The 27027-nt window shown below is 50.1% G+C and overlaps 1 protein-coding gene across 2 annotated transcripts; it reads left to right on the top strand.

The window, feature by feature from the left end:
• The first annotated feature begins 9544 nt into the window (after window positions 1-9544).
• Window positions 9545-24416, top strand: LOC112576863 (sex hormone-binding globulin-like). Of its 2 annotated transcripts, none has more exons than XM_025259671.1 (5): window positions 9545-10315; window positions 20156-20259; window positions 20606-20810; window positions 21045-21194; window positions 22211-24416. In XM_025259671.1, the coding sequence occupies exons 1-5, from the start codon at window positions 10208-10210 to the stop codon at window positions 22307-22309; spliced, it is 666 nt and encodes a 221-aa protein (XP_025115456.1). In that variant the 5' UTR covers window positions 9545-10207; the 3' UTR covers window positions 22310-24416. The 2 variants fall into 2 exon arrangements, with proteins under 2 accessions (XP_025115456.1, XP_025115457.1); XM_025259672.1 differs by lacking the exon at window positions 9545-10315 and adding an exon at window positions 19423-19865.
• The last annotated feature ends 2611 nt before the right edge of the window (window positions 24417-27027 follow it).

Genomic DNA, 27027 nt, shown 5'->3' with positions numbered 1-27027 from the left:
GTATTGAGCAATGATACCAATTAAACTTCTTTGTTATCGTTGTAAAAGATGTTCACAAACATTCGTTAGTTCAATCATACAAATAGGAAGTTTGTGTCTGTGTATCATTACTCATCTACACGTGTACTTGTGTCTGTGTGCGCACGCGCGTGAGGTGCCAATGTCTGGCTCAGTCACATCTCCAGTGTCACTGGCACCGATGTGTGTGCGGTCCAGCGGCTGCAGTGCTGCCCACCAATTACATCCGGGTGGTGAGACAGGCCGCATCCTCTGGGTGTTCGTGCCTGGCCAATTCCGGCGCCCACATCAGGCGGCTGTCCACAGGACCATGCCACTTCCGGTACACCATGGCGCCGTTAATTGAAAGCCTCCCACGCCTGCCACCAGGCGGACTGATACACTTGCTCAGCCGCCCGCCGCATCCTCGCCTCGCTGAGCACGTGCGGTTCGCGAGCCACCGAGTGGAAGACGACAACCACGGGGGGGGCACGCATTCCTCCCGATGCTTGGGAGGTAGAGTTCTATTTATAGCCAGTCTAATCAGCACCCGGGTGCCTCATCCTGCTACTTGTTTCACTGACGGGGGCGGGGATCGCGACCCTCCAATGCACACGCGCACGTGCACTAAGCGGATAGAAAATACGTGGGCCACGAGACGGGAGGACAGAGGAAAGGGAGAAAATGAAACAGAAAAATTGTTGTAATGGAAGGGGGAGATAAGCCGGGGTCACAAATGAGGTGAAACAGGGAAAACAGGAAAACAGGAGAAAGTGGCAGTTAGATGCGCGCGCACACACAGGACAACGACCACAACATCATCTGTAACCACTGACCGACTTAGTATAAGCGTTGGTGACTGTCCTTTGTCAGTGAACATTGTCCTTCCACATCTGCTTCATCAACAAAGCTGTGAATGCGGAGACAAATGTCAGCTTTTGTTTTCAAGCAAAGTTCGTGTTGGACTTGATTTCAAAATGACTGACAATCGCTTTATGTTGGACTGTATACAGCTTACAATTCATTCATATACTTGGATATATTACAAATGACAAACCATCAGTGAACCTCAATACAGATGATGTCCCTGATGGTCAGTGTCTTCCTTCTCTCCTTGTGCTCCTCCTCTATTCACTTATCCTCCCTTCACTCGCCTGTACTGCAATAATCATCGTGTCCACCCGCTGCCTGCAAATACTCTCGTCTTCTGTCTTCTGTCTTCTGTTTCCTGTTGGTTGTGCGACTAAAGTGCTTGTGTCTGGGATGACCACTTGCTGAAGTCAGCTGACTGTAGTTCTGCTAATTATTTCTGTTAGTGTGTGTAGGTATGTGAAGTCTCACAAAGTAAAAAATGGTGGGAGGGGCTGGTTTACTTTACCTCCCACCCCGCCCCGTCATGCAAGGAATAAACTTCAGTGTCATTGACTTGTTTTGTTTACTGCAGTCTTCTGATTGTCAACACCTCGACACCAGCCTTCCCCTGATGGCAGGTTTGCAATAAAGTCTTCCCACCTCACACCTCACACCTCACACCTTGTACAAGGGAGCAGGTCCTAGCGAGGACACTCATGTCTCAGGTAAAGTCACGTTGTAGGTGCCACAGGTGTGTCTACGTGTCACGAACATTGCCTGATGGTGCCTGCAAGATTAGTTGTGGAAGACTTGTCCCGACACGAATGATTAACAGAAACAAACTTGACACCAACAACTGTTGGCTGTGAACAGGTTAAGACATGACGATGGCCGTTGCCCTCAGGTGTTGGAAGGTGCGATCCTACCTGTGCGAGCGCGCGCGTCTTTGTTTGTTTGTGCGTTCTGTGACCTGCGTTGTTTACGTGTGTGTCTGTGTGGATAAGCATGTGTACGTGTGTAGGAGGTGTGTGTGTGTGTGTGCCATCCATCTTGTCTCCGTCAGTCCAACCTACAGCAGGTCGCACACAACCATCTGTTGTCGGTTGTTGTCGTACAGTTGAGACATCCACCAAATGCTGTCTACAGTCACAGGTACTTGCGCTGATGGAGTTGCGATGATGTCAGTCGACCTCTCAACCTTTTGGTCCTTTGGTTGAACGCTTAGACACAGTCGTCTGGCAGCGCCGGCGCCTTGTTAGAGTTGTTAATGTTGTTAATGTTGTTAATGTTAACTACACTTACATACAACCACCTACCCTGCCATCGCCGTGTTCGTCTTCTCGTTATCAGACAACAGTGTATTATCAGTCAGACAACAGTTTATTGACAGACAACAACAGTGTACGATTGTACATACGACATGCCCTCAATGAGAATGTGTCAGTGAATGTAGCAAGTAAACAGGATTGTCAGAACATTTTCATTTTACTTACATCGATATATAATTATTTGCTGATTAGTGGTAGTTGCTTTCTTTTTGATCTGTGAATATGTAATGGTGTAATGGTGTAATTATGTAATGGTGTAATTATGTAATGGTGTAATCTTGTGGCATCTAGTGTTTCTCCTTCAGGCCTGTGGCCTTCTGCAACCCTCCCCTTGACCTATTGTCGACAGATCCCCCCGTGGTAAGTAATCCTCTCTGACAAGGCCGTGCGGCATTGAGTGAGTCGAGCTTTGTGACAGGTAGACAGGTAGACAGGGACAGGTAGATATGGACAGGTAGATATCCACAAGTAGATATGGACAGGTAGACAGGGACAGATAGGTATGGACACATCATGAGGAGCATGGATTTTGTTTACCTCCGTATTTTGTGTTTACAAACATTTCTCTCTTATCGCGTCGACTCGTGAACAGAGAGGTTTGGTGGTGTGTGACACCCGTGGTCTGTGCAAACACAGCAGGTGGAACTTTGATGAAGCTTTTAGTGGAGAAGGTCAGGGTGCTGACACGAGGGACAAACACAAACAACACTTGTAGTCACTTGGAGTCACTTGTGGACACTCTCCTCGTCTCTCTGTCGCTGGACACTAGTCAGACACCAACAGTCAACTCACTGCCCAATGAACTTGACTGATAATGATTCAAATATCATCAGTCAGCTGACTTTAAACTATGGCCAGACACCTTACATGACTTTAAAATTGATTAGTCATCTACATTAATTACAAAAATGTCATCAACTAATCTGGTTGCTTCCCCTGAGACATTCAGTTGGTGACCACCAAGACCCTGTGTCCTTATCAACGTGTGCATGGACACCCGACACCCGCGCCACCCGCCACCCGACACTCGCAGACTGATGAAGGTTCTACCAGCGCGCGCTGATTAACAAGTGAAACAACGCAATCAAGCGAACGCACTGATAAGCAATCTGAATAAAATCCATCAGCTGCTTGAGAGAAGAGTTTACTTATTGCATGGCACAGACAGTGGAGCCATCAGCCACACAAACACGAGGTCGATAGAAACAGAAGTTCGTGGAGTTGTCGCAGTTCGATCCTCGGCCCCGTCCTGCCCCTTGATGAGCTGGCGGTCTGTGAGAGGCTGACATGACAGACACACCTGTGACACATTGTCTGCAGTATTCTTCACATACAACGGCTTCATCGTCTGAAACAGTTCTTGTCCCACCGTGTTTGTGGAGCTTAATTAACAGGAGCAGACTACGGGGCGACTAATGACCATGAAGACTGCAAGATTCGGTTACATGGATGTCTTACTGTCTTACAGATGTACAAGTGTACAAGACATAAATTACACACAGACACACACACAGACTGTCCTGCTGTAGTCTGTACTTATTACCATTTTAAGATCTCTTCCAGGTTTAAGTTTTTTTTTTAATTTGATAGAAATAAGGTCAGGGCAGACAGGTCACGTGAGGGGCGGACATCCCATTTCTGTCTCTCGCTCCTCGCGGAAGAATGATGAAATGGTTGCAGCCTCGGTAGAACAAAGAAGCGGCCGAGTCTGTATTATACTGCAGGCCAGATAGTTGGCATCGTTGATTGAAATGAGAAGACTAAAGCAGTGTGCACGTGTGCATACACAGGTACATCCTCCATGAGTGTGTGTGTGAGTGTGGTCAGCAAGAAGATTGTCGGCACATTTTCATTTCACTTACATCTGTCATACATGATATTATTATTATTTGCTGATTAGTGCTTTTTGCCGACTGTTGTTTTTTTCTTGAAAATGGAAATCAACACAAAATGACAGAACAAATACTTGACTTCGCGTCTGTCCGCCATCAGCTGATCCGCCAACTTCTTTGGTTTCTAGTCACGTGACAACAACTGTTGTACCAAGCATCGTGGCTCGTGTGTGTGAGTGATTCTGTACATGGCTTAGTCCATCACACAGGCACACAGACAGACACACAGACACAGACACACACACACAGACACACACACACACACAGACAGACACACACAGACACAGACACACAAACACAGACACACACACACAGACACACACCTCGCTCACCCCCCAAGTACATGACCACAAGCACGCACACACACACCTTCTGATGCGGGTGTAGGACGTGAGGTCACTTTTGTCACAGGGAATCTCTGTACAAGCCTGTGGTCAACATCCTCCTCACGTACCACGTGTCCGCGTGCAGGTAACTCTACACTAGGGGGGATAACTCTCACTAGACACTGGGATGCACACACAACTCTCGCTATACACGTCCTCGTCAAACATCTCCCTCCCCGGCAGCCTCGCCTCAACACTTGTTGGGAGGATCGTCTGCACAGGACGGGCATGCCGACAACCTCGGGGGCCATTGTCGTGACCTCGCGGGTCAGCTGTGGGTCTAGGATCCTCTTGTCTAGTCTTGTCTAGTCTTGTCTAGTCTTGACCTCTCCGCGTCTAATCTCGTGCCCCAGCATCGTCACGTGTCGTGCCCCAAGCGATCATCACAGACACCAATCAAACTCGGAACTAAAGTAGGGGGAGGTGTGTTGATGTTAGGTCCTCACTCCACATGCTGTAGCCCTCGTCCATCGTTCATGCACATTCTTCAAAGCTGTGTTGGTGGTGTCTGCTCATTTCTCAGAATATCCTCCGTGTGTGTACACTCGCTGTTTCCTCTCTGACGCACGTGCGTACATTCCTGTCAAGGTGTTTGAAACCTGCACAGGGCACTGGACTGGCGGTGACAATGGCCCCTCCACTAGCGGAGGGCACTTGAAGTGCTTTATTTGCCGATTGCAAGGACATACTCGGGGGCCTGGATAGAGAGGGTGAGCGGGCTGGGGTGTCTCCGTGTATCGTGACTCACCAGCGCTTTGCACCTGTCGTGCTGCGGTCGTTGCGTGGGTGACGAGAATCGATGCATGCTGCGCACTTCAGCCAGGCAGTACGCCTCTGCCCTCCACCACTTGCTTCCCTTGTCGATACTCTGGTGATCCACCCCTCATCCTCCACCCCGCTACCCCCCGTGCGTGGCACACACCTGCCCACTGGGCAAGGGCGCCTCGGGGGCTGACTGTACTCAGGTGTGTCAGGTAAGTTGACATGCCAGCGTTGGCCTGATGCTGCCAGCCATGACTGTCGATAAACCATCGATCTCTCGGCTGCTTTCCCTTTCCCGAGGTTCAAGAATGATGACTCAATGTTTTCACGACAATCCCGAGGACTTGAAGGTAGACAGAGCAGAAATCTGACTCATCAAAAGTTTCCATACACACAAGAAAACTTTCCTAAGCCCAGAAATCCCCTGAGACTTAGCGAGCTTGTATTTACCGACAGAATTAACGTGCCGAGGACGAACAATGTCATGAATGCATTGTGAATCTCACTCTCTCTCGTTCCTTCCCCTATTCACGGCCTGTAATCACAAGCGCGACCCTGATACCCGGGGTCTCAGTAAACAAGTGCATGCAGCTTTCTGAGTAAGGCAGGAAATGTTTCGATAACACGAAGAGTGGGCACACAGGGACAAGTCTGGGTAGAGGCATGCGAGTAAAAAGACGGGTGAGGCTGGACCAGATCATTATCTGGCCAAGACAAACAAGGTCCGAGGTTACCTGAGGTAGGTAGAGTATTTACGATCGCGAGGATTTAGTGGTCCTGTCAGCGCCCGAGCTAAAAACAACAATAATTATGATACATGGCGGTGGTGCCAGACACAAGCTTTAGCAAGAAGGATGTTTCGCCTTGACCTGCTGCAGTCTTTGCTCTCAGTTCATTCTTGCGTGACACATGGTCATGGGGGTTGGAAGGGGAGGAATGGCTGCCAGGACTTTTGTGTTAACTGCTCTCATACACGGAAAACTACTCACGCGAGACGGGTCCACAGACTCCAAGCATGTCCTGCACCTCTGCCCACCACCACGGACACAGCTGTGGACTCGAGGCATCACGCTTGAAGAAATACTCGGGACATCAGAGATAACATGGAGAAAAACAGACCGCTTGATGACTACAGACAAACTTGACGGCCGACAGACATGATTCCTGGAGCGCAAAAGCCGCCAACTGTGATGTCACGTGCCTGTCAGCTGCCTCACCCAGTTGTAAACCTGGATTCCTCCAAGCTTCCCAGCACCTTGTGCTCACCCGCCTCCTCCTTTGACAGCGAGAGTCATTTTCACCCCGATACAGTTATTTCTGACGAGGAATGGAGTAGGTGACAGCTTGCAGACCCCTGGGTGGTGTCACGTGACGGGGAAGGAAGCTGTCTCTCGCAGGCGGAAGTGCGCACGTTGCACGTATCATCGCTGCGCTTTGTGTGTCACTGATCGAGTTGAAAGACACGTGACAGTTTGGAAACAGGTTATGTCACCCCCGTAGGTAACCTTCTGCAGTCCTCCACAGAATAACAAAGCCACTGTAAGCTAGCAAAGTGCGGCAGGGTGGGGTAGGGTGGCGGGTGGACGTGGACGATGCGCATGCATGCGACACAAATATTGACTCGTTCACCGAGGGCAGTCAAACGTCACTGACGTCACTGCGCAGCTGCAGGACAATGCGTCACATTCACTGCAGCTGTCCAGGACCAACAAAACCCAAAGCTTTCATTCACAGAGCAGGTCACACCAGGTCAGGTCACGCACCAATCTTGTAGTGACTGCATGTACACAGGTAGACAGGTGAAAGACTAACCCTGGAGGTCCGGCACCCGTTCATGGAGTCTGACATCTGTATCATAAAGAAATGCGGGTGGCAGGATGCTTTATGTCTAGAGGAGCCGTCACACAGACTCGACACTCGGTCTCTTAGTGTGTGTGACTCACCCTCAGGGTGCAACACGAGTGCTTTACGGGTAGACATTAGGTCCTCCGCTCTGTGACCGTGAAAGTCAGGGTGACTACTAAGATCTCGAGCGTCGACATGTTCCATAAACGTTTTGCAAAGTTTGTATTTTGCTATTGCTTGCTCTGTGTCGATGTCTTCGTCGTGCTTATTGTTTACAGACTGTTTACAGACTGTTTACAGACTGTTTACAGACTGCTGACATTCTCCCACACAAACTCCACTCATTGATCGCACCCAGAGAACTAAGGGTGCTCGCACTCTCACACACAGACACACGGGTATGTGTCAATGTACAGAAGGACTGAGACCAATTTAGAGTAGACAACAGACACACGTGTCATCATTTATCAGTGTACCAACAGTGACAGCCACACGTGCCAACAGGTGTCAGCCTATTATCCATCTCGGGAACAGTGTTTACCTCGTGCCCTCGTGCCACAAAGCGGGGTCTCCCCCCACCTGCCCCCCCACCTGCTTCCCCCCACCCCATTCTGCCGAGTGTCTGAGGTGAAGCTGAACGCACAAGACTGCGACTGTGGGCCGCTACTCACGCAGGTAGACAGGTGGGTAGCCGGTCACGCACCGCTGAGAATGGAAGCCGCAGTGGCCAGCCAAGTGTCACCTGTGACACCTGCCCAACGGCTGACCTTTGCAGCGAGGGTCACTTGGAGCACCTGCATGATAGCAGCGAACGTCCTGTACAGCACCTGCACAACGGTTGTCCTGTGCAGCGAGTCTCACCTGTAGCACCTGCACGACACCCTCGCCAGAGACTGACGTTGAGTTTTTCTGCTTGAGAGCACTGCCAACGCTCGGCGAACTAATTTATGATAATTTATGTCGTCCGAAGCTTTTATTGTGGGGAGTGCTATTGACTAAGATGTAGGTATCGCTGACCCAGTTTGTTGTTGTCAGTGAGTCGTGAGCGTGTCTGTCCAGGGGTCAGTCAACCGAGTATCAGGTGAGTGTGGACACGATTTCTTGTAACTCACCTGTATGCTCCTTGAGACAAAAAGTGGCTCAACCCACGGAACAATTTCACAAAAAGTAAACAACAAAGGCCGTGTCTTAGACCCAGGACGTGTGTTTGTTTACGCAGGGTGTCTCTGGTACCCTTGGTGGCCCCTGGTTTGGCCACGATGGACATGCCACCCGAGTTACAGGCGCGGACCCACTCCCACCACCCGCGGGTGTTGTAGCTTCCTCCTGGAGACAAGCTTTCGACACAACCACCTCAGTCCACCTGACGACAGATAACTTGAAGAAACAGTCTGCTCAAACCTTTTGTTTTCTCGTGGGGTATGAGGCTCCACCCTGGAGTGTAACTCCTACCCTGAAGACACCTGACGTGGTAATCAACTTTAATGTCAATAGAACACAACAAACAAAGACAACAAACAAACACAACAAACACACTGCCTGATGTAACTTTCGTAACTACTCGGGTGTGGGAGGTGAACAACACTCAACATCATGTCTGGTGCACTCTTAACAAGGTTGAACATGCTGGAACGTAATGTTCCATTGTAACAGTTCCTTGTAGCCCACGTTACTGTCACGTTCTGGCAACGTAGGGGTCACGACCCCAGTCCACTACGTGGTGAGGCGCGGTGTTGTGGCAAGTGTATCCAAGTGGTTCATGCCCCGAGTTTGGTGTCGGACAGTGTGGCGACCACTGGGTTGAGGGAGGGACCATCGCACCGATTACCTGGCGTGTCGCTCGCGTACACCTCCGTGAAAAACAAGTCCATCCCTCCAGCGGATGACGAAATGCGCTCATAGCCTACTTTCCGCTGATATCCTGCGACACCGACACCATTTCACAACCAGCTTATCGGTGAAAGGTGTCATTAAAAACATCAAAAATATTTAAAACACAAAAAGGAAAACGTGTGAAGGAGCAAGGTGTGTCGAATGTGAAAAATACAATAAACAGGGTCGACACACACACCTGCCGGGCTGGTCCTTCTCACCGACCTCAGGACTGAAGTCGATGATGAAATACTGTTTGTCCGCACGCCAGTCTGTCTGCCCGCCCCGTGTCACTTATTCGTTCCACGCTGCCACTTCCCCCTCTGTTCTTCCTCCTCCATACCTAGTCTGCCCCTCCTTACCCTCCCCATGCCCCCCGTGCCTGTGGAAGTGTTGTTACTCCTCCATACCTACCCTACCTACCCTCCCCATGCCCCCCGTGCCTGTGGAAGTGTTGTTACTCCTCCATACCTACCCTACCTACCCTCCCATGCCCCCGTGCCTGTGGAAGTGTTGTTACTCCTCCATACCTACCCTACCTACCCTCCCCATGCCCCCCGTGCCTGTGGAAGTGTTGTTACTCATTTATGAAAGGACGGAGGCATGCGGCCCGGCGCGCGTCCGCTGTGTGCGCAGCTCGCGCGTCCCTGTATATAACGTGCGCGTCGGATTCAAACCCACAGGGACACCTTTGGCTGGGTGCAGACACCACACGACAGGTGATAAGTTTCCGCAATATATCGTCTACAACTTCACTACACCTTCGCCACGCACACGACTTGGCCACCGCGGGGCACTGAAAAAAAAAGTGTCATCGTTAACCCTCCTGCGCTCATCCTAATTCTCGTCATCCTTCACACCTGTGTACAAATCGCACGATTGGAAAGCCACTGTTGTGAGTGACAGGTGCAAACTGAGGCTGACAGCAGCGTTTGGAGGAAACATTTTCAGACAGGTGTCTCCTGAACAGGTTCACAGGCGCAAGGGTCGGCAGCAGGCGACAAGAAGTGAACAAATAGTCTGAGGACAAATCGTCGCCGCCAGTCGACTACCACTTTGTACAAAGTCACTTGTGTCCTGAGGAGGTCTTCCTGCAGGTGAGACCTTGCTGTAGAGCAGGAGGCAGGTTTGACAGGTGACATTTTGCACCTTTACAAAGGGACAGTTACAGGGACGAGCTCGGCGCCGCGCAGCTTTTTACGCCGAAAGGTCAAGAACAAGTTCACTGTTCACGCGCCCTCCACCTCAACCTCCGCGCACCTGCAGACTGAAGATGAAGGTCCGACAGATGCGCGAGCAGGTGTGTGCAGTCCTGGTGCTGGCACTGCTGGGCGACTGGCTGCAGACGGCAGACACGAGGCAGATCAGACGAATATGCAAGGTGAGCCTGTCGTCTGCTTACCTCTCGTTGTTGTAGTTCTTGTTGACGTGTTTCCCAGGTGTGCTTGCCCACCTGCCCACCACCTGCTGAGTAATGATCATATCATCCGTCCACATGTAGCTCTTCTTTCTTCCCCTGTTAATAGTTGCTTGTGTCTGCGAGTCATTCTTCCGCTGTCCTAATTCTCTCCTTCCTCTCTTCACACCCACCCGCCTCTCTCTCTCTCTCCGTGTCTTTGGCTTAGTGTGTCTGTGTTTAGTTTGTTTGCAGACGTGTGTCTGTGAGTAAATAACTGTGTATACATGTCCGGGTATGATTTGAATGTGTGGTTGGGTATGTATGTGGATAACTATGTGTAACTGCGTGTTTGAGATGTGTGACTGCACGTGTAGTCGTGCCCCCAGTGTCCCCAGACTGCAGCCCGCAGCCCCCCAGTGAAACTTGTCAAAAGGTGAAAGAGCGCGTGTAAACACTGGCAGACACTCACAGCCACACACCAGTGAACGAGCTGACACACACACCTGTTCACATGAACAGAGGCCCACGTACGTTCAGCGTTCAGCGCGCGCTCTAACCGCCTCACACTCACCTCGACACGACAAGCTGGACTGTCCTGGGTTCAGATCTCGCCTCGGACACACCGTTCTTTCTCTGCACGTCCACCTGTCCACCACTAATAGTTGCTGGCTACAACACCAGTTCCTCTCCCTCCCCTGTTCTCCCCTCACGTATGTAGGAGGCGAAGAAGAATCCCTGAATCCCTTGTAACAATTCCCGACTTTCAACAGCCTACCTTACGCCACAGGTGAGGAAACGCACATGTTTGTTTGTTGTTTTGTTGTTTTGTTAAATATGAGCAGCAACAACAGTTCGCTGTTCACCTGGTGCTGTATCGCTCCTACTGAATGTGATGCTATTTCTCACCTGCACCTGGCTTCCTTACCTAACGGGACTTTGTACAGGTACTCGTCATCCGTGTTGTTGCTTACATCAGTTCACATCATGGGCTTGTTACTTCACTGGTTCACCCGGTGAATACTCGGGTACAGGGAGGGAGATGTTGGGGTTTGTTTGGGTGGCGGTGGCGGCAGCGGCTTCGCTTCGACAACAACGACAGGTTTCATCAGCCTGCGAGTCCTGGAAGAACAGCTCCACGTGTTGCAGTGAACTCTGACCCCGACCATGAAAGAGCGGCTGACCTCGGTGTCAAAGATGTGAAGACTGTACATACTCGGGGAAGACACAAGTCCCTCCTTCCGCCGCATTGCATGTCGGGAGATTGAACATCGTTGTCATTCCTGCCGTCAGTGCCGATAGTCTGGCATGTCAGTGACAGCGAGTGACACACTGACACCAACATAGGGGAGGTGGAGGGCAGAGGTCAGTCACATGTCCGTGGTACCACTTTTTTTCCTTCCTAATGCAGTTCGTCCTGTTGTCGGTGTTTGTACAGTGTGAAGACGTTGGTGACGAGAGTGTGAGTCACGTGATTCTCAAGAAACTCTCATGATGGAGACGTCCCCTCGTATCACGTGACTGACGTGAGGATTGTAGTAATATACATCCATACCGACACAACATGACAACTCAGGTGATATATCAAATATATCTTGAAATAACCTGGACTCTAGGACCGTCACAAAATCCACAAACACAGCGACTGTCACACAAACGTCACGTTGACGGCAGCTACCCGGCGCTGAGAGCGACAGCAAACAGGTTAATCTATCAGTCCACCCGGAAACACACGTGTCCTGATGATAGTGCAAGTAGCTGATAGAAGTGTAGAGAGGGTGTGGGTGGGATGCACGAAGCACGTGGGTTGGCAGGAGGACGTCACGTAGGGCTGCTGCCCGGCACGCGCGTACTTGGGGAAGAAAAGGTCACCAGCATACATTATGTATTATCAGGGGTTGGAGGTCACGAGCATTCATTATGTATTATCAGTTATCATCAGTGCCGTCAGGTGCACGTGACCAAGCCGACACTTTCAGAACCAAACGGTTTGTGGTTTACTCGCAGCCTTGCACGTGCCTGCACCCGACTGCAGCGTGCGACACCCGTTTGTGGGTCAGGGGCACATGGCGTTGGAGTGTGTTAACCCTTTGCTGGCCTGGGCCATCCTCTTCCTCGTCCTGTAGCCTGGGGTGGCCCCTCCACCCGCTCCGATAGGTGACGTGCGTGCTGTGTGGAGTAGTGACGTGCTGTAGCGAGAAGGCAGGCGGCCCTTTGTTGCACCGCTGCAGACACCTGTTGGGGGGGTGGTGGTGGTGGAGGAGGAGGACAGGCGCAAGTGACGACGTGAGGTTGATGGCTTGTTATCAGCGCGAGGCTGAAGCGGCGGACACACGAGAAGCCAAAAGCACGAAACTTTTCCGAAGCAACCCTGCTTTTCCTGCTTGCCGTGTGACCACCACTGCAAGCTATCCCCAAAGCGGCTTCGTAAGCCTGCTTGGCTTCAGCTTGCGGCCTGCTTCGCGCTTTAGAACCTGTTCTACTTTTCCACGCGTTTCCACATGGCTGTGAAAGCAACAGGGCCTCTGGCGAACCTCAGCGAGGACCAGACCGTTCATTTGATCGAATTAATTAACTCCCATAGCGAGCTATGGGACTCGAGACGGCCTAAATATAGGCACAAACAATTTAAGACCGAAACAGCGTTCGTGTGTGTGACCAGCGCCCCTCCAAGCCGGCTTATCAAGCAGCCCGCAAGCGGGCTCGGAAAAGCGCTGCTTCGAAAGCCAAGCTTGCGAAGCCGCTTTTTGCTTCTCGTGTGTCCGCACCTTGAAAGCGGAGCAAATAGTCCAACACTACGGGAGGGGTGCAGGGGTGGGGGGAAGGATGGGAGGCTGGGCGCCATGCTACGTCACGTGCGACGAGTGAGGAGAAGTGGGGGAGGGAGAGGAAGAGGGTCTCGGGGTCTCGCGCTGTCATTCCCCATCGCACCTGTCGGGCAGTGGGGATGTCAGGTGGCGGCGTCAATGGGAGGACAACTGCCGGGGAGGGTAGAGTGGTTGTGTGGACTCAACGTGCTGTTTCTCTCTCCATCCTGATGTTGTGGGGATGACGGGAGCGGATGCTCGGTGACCTGTCGTCAGCTGACCAAGACATCACAGCCATTGGAACCCAGTCATTGTAGCGCAGGGCTTGCGTAGGGAAGAAGTGGCGGTCATGTTGACAAGATTCCTCCATCACCTCCATAACCCTTGAGGTGCCAGTCACATGACAGTTGACGAGGACAGTTTTACTGATGGTTTGTGGGTAATAAACCCTTGTTTGGCTGTGAAGCTACCCACTACACACGACTGTGACTATGTGGTCTTTGCCCATACCTTTCAAGTGGACATACCTCTGTCCCGTGTTGTGTCGCAGGTTGTCCTGCACAAGTTTTGGTTGAGTTTGGTAGTTTTTATTTTATTTTTAGTCGGCGTCCTCGTGGGAGCTCATTGTTCTCACTCTTTGCTACCATCGCCTGTCACGTGACTTGCTCCTCCACAGCTTCTGTGGGCGACCTGACCTCCGTCTTCAATCCTGAGTTTTCACCGCCCCGTGATCTCTACTGTCGACTGATTTTATGCTGGCTACGTGACGACCAGCAGTGGACTCGCATTGTCTACAGGTGACGTAGTCGTCATGCTTGACCTTTGGCTTCGTCTTGTAACGTCACCGCGCCGTTCTGCGACCTTTAACCCGCGACGTCGCCCTGACCGCGGTCCCGCCCTGTCCACCAGCGACCTGTGGCTCCACGGACAGCACCTGGAGACACGTGCCACCTTCACTACCACACCCACCTTACCTGTCCTCAGCCCCTACATTAGCATAGCAGATATGTGTGCGTGCTTGTGAGTCAGACTGCAAACATACGCGGAATGTTGAAACTGAGGTTGGCTTTTGTCTCCTCTCCTCCTTGGCACTGATGGTGTGATGGTGACAGCACCCACTGTGTGTAGTCAGGGCACTGATGTTGTGATGACAGCACCCACTGTGTGTAGTCAGGGCATTGATGTTGTGATGACAGCACCCACTGTGGGTAGTCAGGGCACTGGCGGTAGAGTTCAGACACGTGACCACTGCACTGCACCCGTAGGGGACGTAATGAGCACGTAGTAGTGTACGTCTTGTAGCCAGTGGGTTCACCCAGTCAAATGTAGTGACAACCACCTTGAGTGCACAGTGAGTGTTGACAGTTGACAGTTGACTGAGGGCTGCTGGTCTCGCAGTGCAACAAAATTGTTTTCAATTATTGTGTACACAAAGAATAGCGGCGCTACGTGGTCAACGGTTACCAGATGGGTGACATGCAAAGCTACTGACACTGACAGCAAGACACAACTGCTAACAGTCACTGACACTGACAGCAGACACATTACAACTGCTAACAGTTACTGACACTGACAGCAGACACATTACAACTGCTAACAGTCACTGACAGCAAGACACAACTGCTAATAGTCACTGACACTGACAGCAAGACACAACTGCTAACACTCACTGACACTGACAGCAGACACATTACAACTGTTACAACTGTAGCAGCAACCTTGGGAACATGTAGTCGGTAGTCGGGTATCGGGACAGGTGAGGTGTTGAGAATCAATCAAGCGGGAGTGAGTGAGAGATTGAGTGATCACAGTGATTGAGTGAAGGTGCCCCGTGCCCCGCTCATGGCTGCCCTGTGGGCCGAGTGCTGTTACACCCGAGAGGCCGTGACTCACTGGGTCATAAATCACCACCTACCTGCCAACACTCAGCTGACAGCCCAGCTGGGCCCGCGCTCTACCTGTGGTGCTACCTGAGTGTGCGTGTCCCAGGTGCGGGACAGGTAGAGGCGTGCGTGTGTGCGTGTGTCAGAGAGAGAGAGAGAGGGGTGGATGAAGCAAGGAGGGTGGGGCCGACACGGATCAAGGACTTATTGACTGACACCTGTCTAGGTTGTGAGCGACTGTCGCCTATCACAAGAAGTTCTCACAAGAAGTGGGATGCACGAGCTTCAGAATCACTCAGCGAGAGGACCAGGAGTGACCTCGGGTCAGGAACGGCCAGAGTGAAGGAAAGAAGAATATAATTATAATGAAAATCGCCGACAAGCATTTAGTCGGTGTTCATGTTGCGTGTCGTGTCGTTATGAACATTAATGAGTATTTTATGTTAGTAACCGCCACACCTTGACCGCGGGTCCAGAGACCTCAGACACGTGTATGTACAGGTGTACATCGGACCACCGCGCTCCGCTGACTCGCCCTTGCACGCACGCACACACACACACACATACACACTTGTAACTCGTGTACACAATCTGTCATTATGCATGTTCCGCCATGGATTTTTTTTCAACCTTTGTTATGATTCGTGTTGATCATTAAAGTCGTGGTGTCACCCTGGTGTACATGGCGAAGGTGATAGTGGTGTAGTTGATCTTTCATGGAGGTTTTCAACGGAGGTTAGGATGATACCCGCCTTTAGAGAAGTGCACCATGTAAACAGGTATTAGACACACTGTACACGTAGACAGGTGCTAGACACACTGTACACGTAGACAGGTGTTACATACACTGTACACGTAGACAGGTGCTAGACACACTGTACATGTAGACAGGTGTTAGACACGCTGTACACGTAGACAGGTGTTAGACACACTGTACACGTAGACAGGTGTTAGACACACTGTACACGTAGACAGGTGTTACATACACTGTACACGTAGACAGGTGCTAGACACACTGTACATGTAGACAGGTGTTAGACACGCTGTACATGTAGACAGGTGTTAGACACGCTGTACACGTAGACAGGTGTTACATACACTGTACACGTAGACAGGTCTCTGGTGTCAGCAATGATTTCTGCTTGCCGTGATGTCTACACCGTCTTTACTGTTCACTACACTCGGACACGCTCGCGTACACACACACGCACATTAGAGCAAAGTGACTCCCGCATTGCACCCCACACAGTGCTGTACCCCACTATTGCACCCCACACAGTGCTGTACCCCACTATTGCACCCCACACAGTGCTGTACCCCACTATTGCACCCCACATAGTGCTGTACCCCACTATTGCACCCCACATAGTGCTGTACCCCACTATTGCCCCACATAGTGCTGTACCCCACCCCACACAGTGCTGTACCCCACTATTGCACCCCACATAGTGCTGTACCCCACTATTGCACCCCACCCGGTGCTGTACCCTTGTGGAGGCGACCTGTGGCGTGTAAGCGAGGTATGACACAACATTGAGTATCAACATTCTTGACACTTGACCTCGACTATAGGGCATTCAAGGTCGGGTACCAATAACAACAAAACCCAAAGCACGTGTTCCCGAGCGTCCCAGGTGCAAGGTGCAAACACCACTGGGGGTAGCGCGCGAGCTGTTTCTCCTTAGTAGGGGTCAGAGTTGGTGGAGAAGTACTTGCATACACTGACACACGGGGAAACATGTGTACGTGCGTGTTGCAGATGAATAGGCGCTGTCATTGATGCCGAGATGACAACAATTAACTAAATCGCGATGTTTTCTGGACTTCTCATCAGTTTCTAAGCCTCGATCGGCGTTACAACGGCTGTAGTGTCCGTAGTGTCATAGGCCACCTGCAATCTCTCCACATTTTAAATATTCAAACCATCGCGATTGTTGTTGTGATTGTTGTTGTGATTGTTGTTGTGATTGTTGTTGTGATTGTTGTGACACTGATAGCAGACAGTTGTGTTGACATCGTCACTGCCAGTCTCAAGTGAGGTACAGGGGTGGGCTCTGTACTCAGCATCAAACTCTCAAAGCATCCAAATGTTGTGAGTGGTGTTGTGTGTTATGACAGCTGTCTGTGCCCCTCACCCCATCACAGAGGCGGCGTTAGGAACACGCGGGGCCTGGGGCCGACCATCCGCGCGGGGCCGTGGTAATGGAGTACGTGTATCAACATCCCTATTGATGTGATGCCGGAAGCACTGATTTATAGACAGTTAGATAGGCTGGATCAATGTCGCGAAATACCACACGAATTTAGTGTTTTAATTGTTTGCAACCTTTCCCACCGTTTGTGACAGTAGAGGTTTTTTCTTAAAGGGAAATAATATGGTGACGGTAACTTAAGGTGCAGAGGGCTGCTGTGTTCAGGTACCTTGGTACAGGGATCGACGGGAGGCTCTCATTTAGTGATCACGTGAACCAAGTGTACAGACAGGCCCAGCAACGGCTGTACCTTCTGGGGAGACTCCGCAGCTTCAATGTCAGCTCTGGGGTGATGGAGACTGAGTACAGGTCTCTTGTTGAGAGAATCCTCTCATTTAACATCGCTGCCTGGTATGGTCTACTCCTCGTCAACGACAAGGCAAGACTGGCTAGAGTCATCCACCAGGCAAATAAAATTATTGGTATATCACAGCTGCCACTTTCTGATTTGTACCTTCATGCAGTCAGAAAGATGGCACATAACATCATTTCTAACCTAACGCACCCTCTCCATCCCAACTTCCAGCTGTTGCCCTCAGGCAGGCGCTATAAAGTGCCACGTGTACGGAAGGCTGCCTACCAGAGGTCCTTCGTGCCAGCAGCCATCACCATCCTAAATAAAGGCACAAGGATTTAGGAGGAATCAAACACAGTCTGAAGAGAAGAGGGTGCTGACATCCATTATCAGCCATCATCTTGTTGAATGTGCCTCTCTTTCGCACAAACAAGACGAGCTCTCAATCTAAATAATTAATGAAATGCAGGGATTTCTGTCACAGGCCAATAGATAACATAGATGACAATTTGTAATGTTGTTTGCCTGCAGGTGATGAAAAGATAGTAGTGATTATGTGTGCGTTAAATGCCTGTGTGAGTATGTATGCTTGCCCTTGTGAGCAAAAGAACAATTTCTGTCTTGGGGTCTCCTCGACAGACAATACAATCTGATTTGATTTGATTTGATTTGATAAACTGCTTGTTATTATTGCTGGGTTTAAAGTTAAGACATGGGTTCAATATTTTGCTTAATTAGAACTTAAAAGTGTTTACTGAACGTCAATTTCTTGGTCACAGCTTGTTTAACACAGCTGGCAATAAGTCATATAGATGACCTCGGAGCTGAAGCGCGGGGGCCCTTCGAGAGCGGGGCCTTGGGCGACCGCCCCATTTGCCACCTCCTAACGCCGCCTCTGCCCCATCACCCCACCCTCACCACCCAATACCCGACAACATTGTAGAGCGCGCCTGTGATGGTCGCCTGTGTGAGAGAGAGTTGAGTTCCCTAAGTGATGTGTGGGAGTACTTTATGTGTGGGATGGATGTGTGCGATGAAATGAAAATCGTTCCCAGGGCGTGGTCTTCACTATCTCGCCGCAGTTGTTCCCCAGAATTGCGAGGCTGCGGCTGTAGCCATGCCCTGGAGGTAGCGCTGCCTCAGTGCTTGTCTGGGACTGGCGCTGTCCTAGAGTGCCAGAGCTACCCTGAAGGTAAGAGCGCAGCAGAGTACCTCCACTCCATGGGTGTGGGCCCTGGACAGTCGATGGCGTGAAGGCAACAGTAGTGGAGCCTCCCTGTGCTGTACAGTGCGTATAGCATCTTCCTCTCATTCAGAGAACACTTAGTAGAACTTGTAAACAACTATGCTGGATTACATTCGCTATTTGTTCACAAAGTCCGGCGCGCCGTCAGTTGGGACACCAGCGCCCTCACCTCTGGTCTGCTGCCCTCGTCACACGGTGAGTGGCGCTCAGGCAGATCGCATGGCGGACACTCAAATCCTGTTGATCACGTGACCTCCGCTTTGACCTACAAGATATACCCACAGGTTGCAAAACAGATTGTTTTCCGGTATCACTTTATTGGCGACTTGAGACATCCGTACCTGTATATACAGCAGGTAAACAACGGATATCTATATACATCTCAACTTACTTTCTAGAAACTTCTCACCGATGGTTACTTAAGTGTCGTGTGCTTCTAGAAAATGGAGTTTCCCAGCGATAGCAGTAGAGCGACGAAAACGAGAGACGGAAGAAGCAAGTGGACTTGGAGGGCAAGCAAGATAAACTGTAATGTGATCATATTGCACTCATAATGCTCTGTACTTTGCCCTCCGTGCGGCTTTGTCGAACGCAGACCTGGAGGTTAGTGTCTGTGTGAGGTGAGTGCAGTGGGTGTGTGTGGGGAGGGGGAGGGAGAGAGACGGTAAGTGTGTGTCACAGACAACTAGTCAGCCCTTGCCAACATCTACCCGGTAAAATAAGAGACCTGGCACGGTTCCACCGCTTGTAGAACTGCCGTTAGGTGGAGGAGAAGCTCACCAAACATCCCCCTCCCCACACACACACAGAAACTGCTCAAGCGAAGCAGACCACGAGGACTGACCTACAACATGAACAAGTCTGTCTGTCCTGTCTGTCAATCTGTTATGTTGATTTATTCATCTGCTAATGAAGTGTACCAGCTTACCTCCTGATCCTAATCAATCATAACCTGTAACTGCCGGCCGCACACACCAGTCAAGTGTCACGTGACTGGCTTGGTGGATTTCAACCCTCAGGCCACGAGAACAAGTCCTAAATACATGTGCAATGTAAGAACAGACCGTGTGTAGTGATGTCGGTGGTGTGTGTGTGTACACAGGTGGTGTGTGTGTAAACATGTGTTTAGTGCAAATAGTGCAAATGTCGCTGTGTGCCTTCAGTGCTGCTATGTACCCCACAAGGAGACGATCATATCGGAGAGTTCAGATGTAGAAGCACCTTTAGTACTCACCTGTCTTGTCTTCTGGCTGCAAGGGTCTGATCTGGTCAGAACGAGACCTTTGTTTTCACGGTTGTTTACGTGTTGTTTGTTTACATTTCTTACTGTCGACTGTTGCAGGATTCGGAGATCGAGATTCTGTCGGACCAGGGTGTGCGCATCGAACCCGTGGAGCGGTCCCACACGGAGCTCGTGCTGGCACTCGACGACATCGTCTCCAAAAAGTAAGTTCGTCACATTGGTTCCAGCTCTACACAGGGACGACCTCTTTGTCTTACTATTTGTTTTGTACCATCTGTTGGACAAGTGAAGAAAGTACATCCCACGTCCACGTGATGTCGTGAATGATGTCGACATGACTAGTCGTTGGTTTATTGTTTGTAGTCCACCCTTGCTATCAGTCGCATCAAGACATTCGTGTCATACCCCGAGTCTGACATAAGCCAGACATTTCTTGTGATGACTGTCGTGGACAGGAGAAAGTAAACGTAAATAATAGCAATAATAATAATAGTAACAACGGGGCGTGGAGTAGAGAGAAGATAGCTGACTCGTTGACCCCTTTTGCAGATTTCAAATCCGATTCGACTTCAAGACCACTGGCGCCAATGGCATCCTGTTCTACGGACGGTCTCGCGAGAACAGGAAGGAGCTGATCGCCATGCGCCTGATGAGCGGGTCGCTGTACTACAAGATCCAGTGCCCCACCGTGGCCGCCGACGTCCTCATCCCCTTCGAGTCCCGCCTGGACGACGGCAACTGGCACACGGTGTCGGTGAGTATTCTGGGTATTACTGTCTGTTGTCACACCTGTACGCACACATCTGCTCAATGTCCACCTCAATACCCAAAAGATCAGCATGTATGCATGTATCAGAATACCACACAAGGAAAAGGTAAGCTGAGTATTTAGCGACATTGCTGTATGTCTGTGTGTAGGTCACACCGACTACACGTGTATATGTACACAATGCATCACCGTAACACATGTACAACTCGTTTTGCTCAGATCAAGTTCAGGAAGGGTGGCATGAAAGCTCAGGTGGAGGTGGACGGGGTGAAGGACGAGAAGACGTATGAGGTCAGCTGTGACGGCATGTCGTCTCTGGTCTTTGGTGGTGTCAGTCCGCACGACCACAGCGTCGTCAACAGCATCTTGGTGAGTGTGGACTCCCCCGCCTTGGCTGCAGCTACCGGGTAGACATTAAGAATCTAATCACTTGAAAACCGTGTCGGATGTAATTTTGTGGTCAGACAACATCCCGAAGATCGCGACAGAAGGGTTCATGCCACAGTTTGACAGACTATCGCTGTACAGACACACCTGACTAACGAGCTTCATGGTGGGCTGGTTGTGACGTCACTAACGAGGGCCTCCTGAGTGACTAGGAAATGGTCGATGTCCTACTCTCAGCTTGGCCTTGCCCTGGACAGCAAGTGTCAGCAGCTGATACCCGGTTACAAACACTGGGGTAGCTCCAGCTGTCTGTCATATTGTTATTCTGTGTATAGAACTCCCGCGGTCTGTTATTATTATTTTTCTTTTCTGTCCACACAATCGCGGGATTGCACTCCAATGAATATATTTCCCAGATACAATGGTGTCCCTGCATGCGGTGGCCGTCGTTGCCATATGTGTGTGCGCCAGGCCACCCAGATACGAGGCTCCTTTCACAAGAGCAAAAAAGGAAAGCCAGAGGTGGAAGTATACACTCAGTGCCAACGTTTGAACACCTGCACGCTTACAGAAGACCTTTTAAAAATGGACAGAACAGAGTAGAGGCCAAGTCTTTAGCTTGTAATTGGACAAACAATTAAATATTGGAAGTTAGAGATCAGCATAGAAATGATCCACCAGTGTGTAGTGTACAAACTGTCGCACTGGAAACCTGATGAACGTGGAGGTCTTTATAGATGCGAGTGTGTGTACGAACACACAAACACACAGGAAAGCTTTCGTTACCAGTCAATCTTTTGCTTTCGTTGCACTTGACGTTCGAACCCACAAAATGCTATTAAGAAAAAGATTTTTAAATTAAATTTCATTTCATTCTTTCATACTTTTCTCTCAAACGTGCCAACGATCTGTATGTCTGCTTGGAAGCATGTTCTAGTCATCTGCCATGTTTCAGCAGTGTACCCCATTTTGATACCCGTCTTGTTTCTTGGCTGCAGGGTTCGATGCCCCATTTTGACGGGTGTTTCCGGCGTGTGCTCCTGAACACCCCGCTGCGGACACCCCCCAAGTACTACGCAGTGTCCGTGTGCGACTAGCTGCTGCGGCCTTGACCTCGCTCAGCTGGGTCACATCTTGTGACCTTTGACACCGCCAGTCAGCCTCCAGAGACATGCAGTCGGCAGGCGAACTTTTGGTCAACTCACCGGGTGTGGACGTGTTGCAGAGTTGTACCTACCCCGCCCGCCTGACTTGGTTCCTTCTGAAGCTTGGATCTCATTTTCCTACCATACCGCTCCGTCCTTCCAGCCTGTTCTTCCATTGAGCTATGGGGGACACCTGGTTCTACCTACCCAGTAGACCTACCCAGTAGCCACTTGTTTACCTTGCCACAACAAAGACTGAGCAACGATGAGAAAGGATCCTTCTTCCCCACCCCCTTCCTTTTTCCTTTTTTCACTGACACAAGCCACCTGACCCTGGTTTGTGGGATGGGGGATGGCTACACCTCCAGCAACTGTGGATGGAGCGACAGACCCTCCCCATCACATCATGCTTAGTTTGCAGGCACGCGCACCACCTGCCTGACCTGCCAGTAGGGATGCACGCGGTGGTCAGCATTGTATCGATGTGTCGTGACAGTCACGCTTTAGCTGTTTTCACCTTACAGGTACAGCCAGGTATGGACACAGCCACCTTTTGTTGCTAATCCCTCCACGTTGAACTGTTCCTTTGAACATCACGCACACAGACCGATGTGTCAGGTACAGGCCGCCGGTGAGTCCTACACACCCACCTGTTGATGAGACACACCTGGCTTACCTGCATATTACCTCAGTTTGTTCTCCCAACCCCCTCACAACTAACATCTTTGTTTGGCAGTCAAGCCACACAATGTTCGTCTCCTCAAACACCTTTGCCATCGCTGTCTTTTCGAGTTTGGCAGTGTCATGTCAGTGACTGGAGCACGGAGACCGTGGTGAATGAGTTCTGGTGACTTCCACCGTGTGACGGGCGCGTGCAGCAGTGACACAAGTGAGATGCGCTGGAGTAGACTTGTCACCAGACCAAGATGATGAAGATGACTTTAGTTCTGAACTCAAAGACCTGTTACTACCACTACTTCTAGCATCGCCGCCATCATCATTCACTAACTTTCATGCTATCATCATCGATAATTGTGATTTATTTTGCCCCCTTCCTTTCATCGCCATGCTATCATCTCGTCAGTCGTTCTGCTGTCATCGTTGTTGTGATCGTTGCTTGGCATGTACATCAAACCCGCAGCAACCACTTCAAGCGATCGCCTCTGCAGCAGCCCTGGTCCCTGCCCTTTGCTGGCACAGTATTTTGGCCAAATGTTGTTTGTGTGTTTGTGTGTGTGGTGCTCGCACCTACTTGTTAGCCATGCATACGACGGTTGAATGTTAATTCTGTCAGTCACTCTGTGGGTGAACCCTGACGAGTTCAAGTGGACAGTATTCGTGCTGCCAGACCTCGGCGGTGCTGGTGTCAGTGGTTCGGACCACCACCTGGGCTGCGGTCTTGGTGACCACCTGGTGGTCAACAGCTCAGCATCATCCCAGCATGCAAGCAGCATCTCTGCACGAGACTGTGATCGTCAAGCCCGTGGTGGCGGGTGGATTGCTGTGACATTTGCAGATCATGTTGAGACTTACCTGTCAACAGGCAAGCAGAAAATTGTGGTGATACGCAGGTAAAGCTTGCTGTCTGCGCTGGAAATGACTGACACAGCATCAGAAGATTATTTTGTCGTCTGCTTTTAATGCACTGACCCTCCGCCTACCCTCCTCCTGTCCCCACCCTCCCGACTGTTGTTGAACACCCGCTGTAGCTCTGTGCACACACCCAGTGTCAGTGTGTAGGTCTACGCGCTTCTCCATCCTCACCTGGCCGCACCTGCGAAGTTTGAGACAGTGCGGCAGTGTGATGACATTTGACATTTGACCTTTGACTCTGTGTGAAATGTCAGAAGTCCGTCCCATTCACTGACCCTACCAAAGTGCAGCATCCACCCTACTGAGTGTGAGAGGCGGACCAAGTGGAATTCGAATCAAAAGATCCCAGCACACGCATTTGACACATTCTGGAAGATTTGTTGCTCCAAAACAGGATATGTGTTGCTTCTTGTTAAGTTTTTTGTTGATATAGTTGAAATATAACATTAAAAATATTTGGAAAACATCTTCTGACTTCGTTCTTTATCCCTCAGAAAAAATGTTTGCTTGGTTTTATTGTGTATGTGGTGTGTTCGCGGGCGTTCGTGTGTAGGTGTGTGTACGTGTGATACATGTATATATTATATATTACAATATATATTTACAGTTGTGCTGTTTATGCCTTGCATGTATGTGTGTATATACATGTGTGTGGGTGGGTAGAAGTCCAGGTTGTTACCACTCTCCACATATGGAACTATTGTTACCTGCAGCAGTCTGTTGACAGACATCCACTTGTGGGCATAACAAACAACAACAAAGCGTACAATGACCCTCCACAGTAACATCTTTCTCATCGTCCCGCTAGTCAGGCTGGAACCCTGAATTCATACTTGATTACAAAAATGTCCACTTCCAGGTGGGCTGGTGGTGGCTCTGACTTTTCTGTGAAATGTTTGAGGCCGGTGTACCTTCTAATGACCTGACATTTACAACGGGTGTGTTATCAGGGTAGGAGGTGCAAAAGACGAGATTTTCAGACTCTAATATTCAGTTGCTCTGTTTTTTGGCGCTCTATAAACGAAGGCTCTCTTTCACACTGACAAGACATTAAAGCTGACTGATGCACGTAGTATCCACTAAAATAATTGAGATAAAAAGAAACTAAAATGCTGTCACAAAATAAGCGTTGTCAGTACTCTACACCATTACAAACACACCTGTACTTTATACAACACTATAAACACACCTGACACTATTACTCTATACAACATTATAGACACACCTGTACTCTATACACCGTTATAGACACACCTGACACCTGTACTCTATACACCGTTAAAACACCTGACACTAGTACTCTATACACCGTTATAAACACACCTGTACTCTATACAGTGTTGTGACACACCTGACACTAGTACTCTATACACCATTACAGACACCTGTACTCTATACAGCATTATAGACACACCTGTACTCTATACACGTTATAGACACACCTGTACTCTATACACGTTATAGACACACCTGTACTCTATACACGTTATAGACACACCTGACACCCGTACTAGACGCTGTACACTCGTATTGTACACTAACCAGCCACCAATTACTCCTGACGATGTCAGCTCACCAGACATGGCACTGGAAGAATGATAAGATCGTCAGACATCAACACTCTTGGCGATATTTTAAACTTTTCTTTACTCATGACAGTGTGATAAGTTCACCGGACCTCCGTACTCTTAATGATGCTGTAAAGTGTAAACACGGGGAGAAACTCGCTGGACCGACGCAGGGCTGCTGTAGGAACAAGATATCGGCGCTGAGCATCTTCTGTCTCCTGGCCACTTCACCTGCCCGGGGCCCAGTTCGTCCTGTCCACCTGACTGGTGACCGCAGCGTCTGGTGTGTATCGGTGTATGTTGTATTTTGTATTTTTAACGAGACTAGGAAAATAGAATGGCACTTGCACCCACTTAAAAACACCTTCGTGTGGGACTGTACCCGTACCCGGAACAAGGGTCACAGGAAGTGTGATCACTGCAATCCTCGTGCACATGCGGACACCAACAGCTCGCTGGCCTCAAGTCACGAACCCCTGTGAGCCGCGCCTCTCGGGCAGCACGTGCAATGGCCAGACACTTGGACACGAACAAGTTCATTGATGTGAAGCTACATCGCCCTACCCCCCTCTCCTCCAGTACAGCACTTCACACATCTGACCCTCCCAACGCGCGCGCGCACGAACACACACAACAACAACGACGATATCTGATGCTAGTCGTGACACGTGGTCCTTTCATTGCTGTTGCTGGCATATTGGACTCTCCGATGTCTTGGCTTTAAGGCTGTACGAACTGCCAGCTTCATCTCTAGAGCAGGTCTCGGAGTGTGACAAATACAAGATGAAAGGCTCTAGTTCCTTTTCTTCTCTGTTAAAAGTATGAAAATCGGTCAGTCGGATCCTGTCTGCTGTCGACGGTTTGTCGTTTGTCTCACATTCAGGGACTCAACTACGGGAGAGAAGAACGGTCGTGAGTCGGACACCACCTTGGCTTCCCTCCCTGTAAGAAAATGTTCTATCAACAGATAACAACAGCGGACTAGGGCAGCGGCACCTGGCTCTCTGCCACACACGTGACTAGAGAGATTTTTATGGCCTTCACCTGTTCTAGTGATACTGAAATCTAAAGAATTGTCATGACACCAGGCTAGGAATTCAACCAGGCTGCGCCACAGGTGTCTCCTGGACGACAGTGAAGAGAGAAAGAGAGAAGGGTGCAAGTAGGTATCTCAGACACTCTGACGAGAGAATGTCCATCGTGGTCAGTGTCACAATTCTTGCTGTCCTTCAGGTGAGAGAAGACAACCATGGAGTGAGGCGGTGCACGTTGTCATGGAGTCGGAGAAGTGCCATCATACCCGCTGTGCCTAGTAACCAGAAAGTGAATGATCCATGACACCACCTGATAGTCAAGATAAAATGAGTCAAGGAGTATTCTAGCTTGGTATCAACAAATCTCTCATGCTCCGAAATGCAAACTGCGGTGGGTCAAGACATTTTTCAAATTTTGAATCATTTGGCTTCATAATTTTTCTTTCTGCAAGGTCTTCTCATGCTTGTCTTGGGT

This window comes from Pomacea canaliculata, linkage group LG12 (assembly GCF_003073045.1).
Source record: "Pomacea canaliculata isolate SZHN2017 linkage group LG12, ASM307304v1, whole genome shotgun sequence".
Lineage (NCBI taxonomy): Eukaryota > Metazoa > Mollusca > Gastropoda > Architaenioglossa > Ampullariidae > Pomacea > Pomacea canaliculata.
This window is presented reverse-complemented; position numbering and strand designations above follow the sequence as displayed.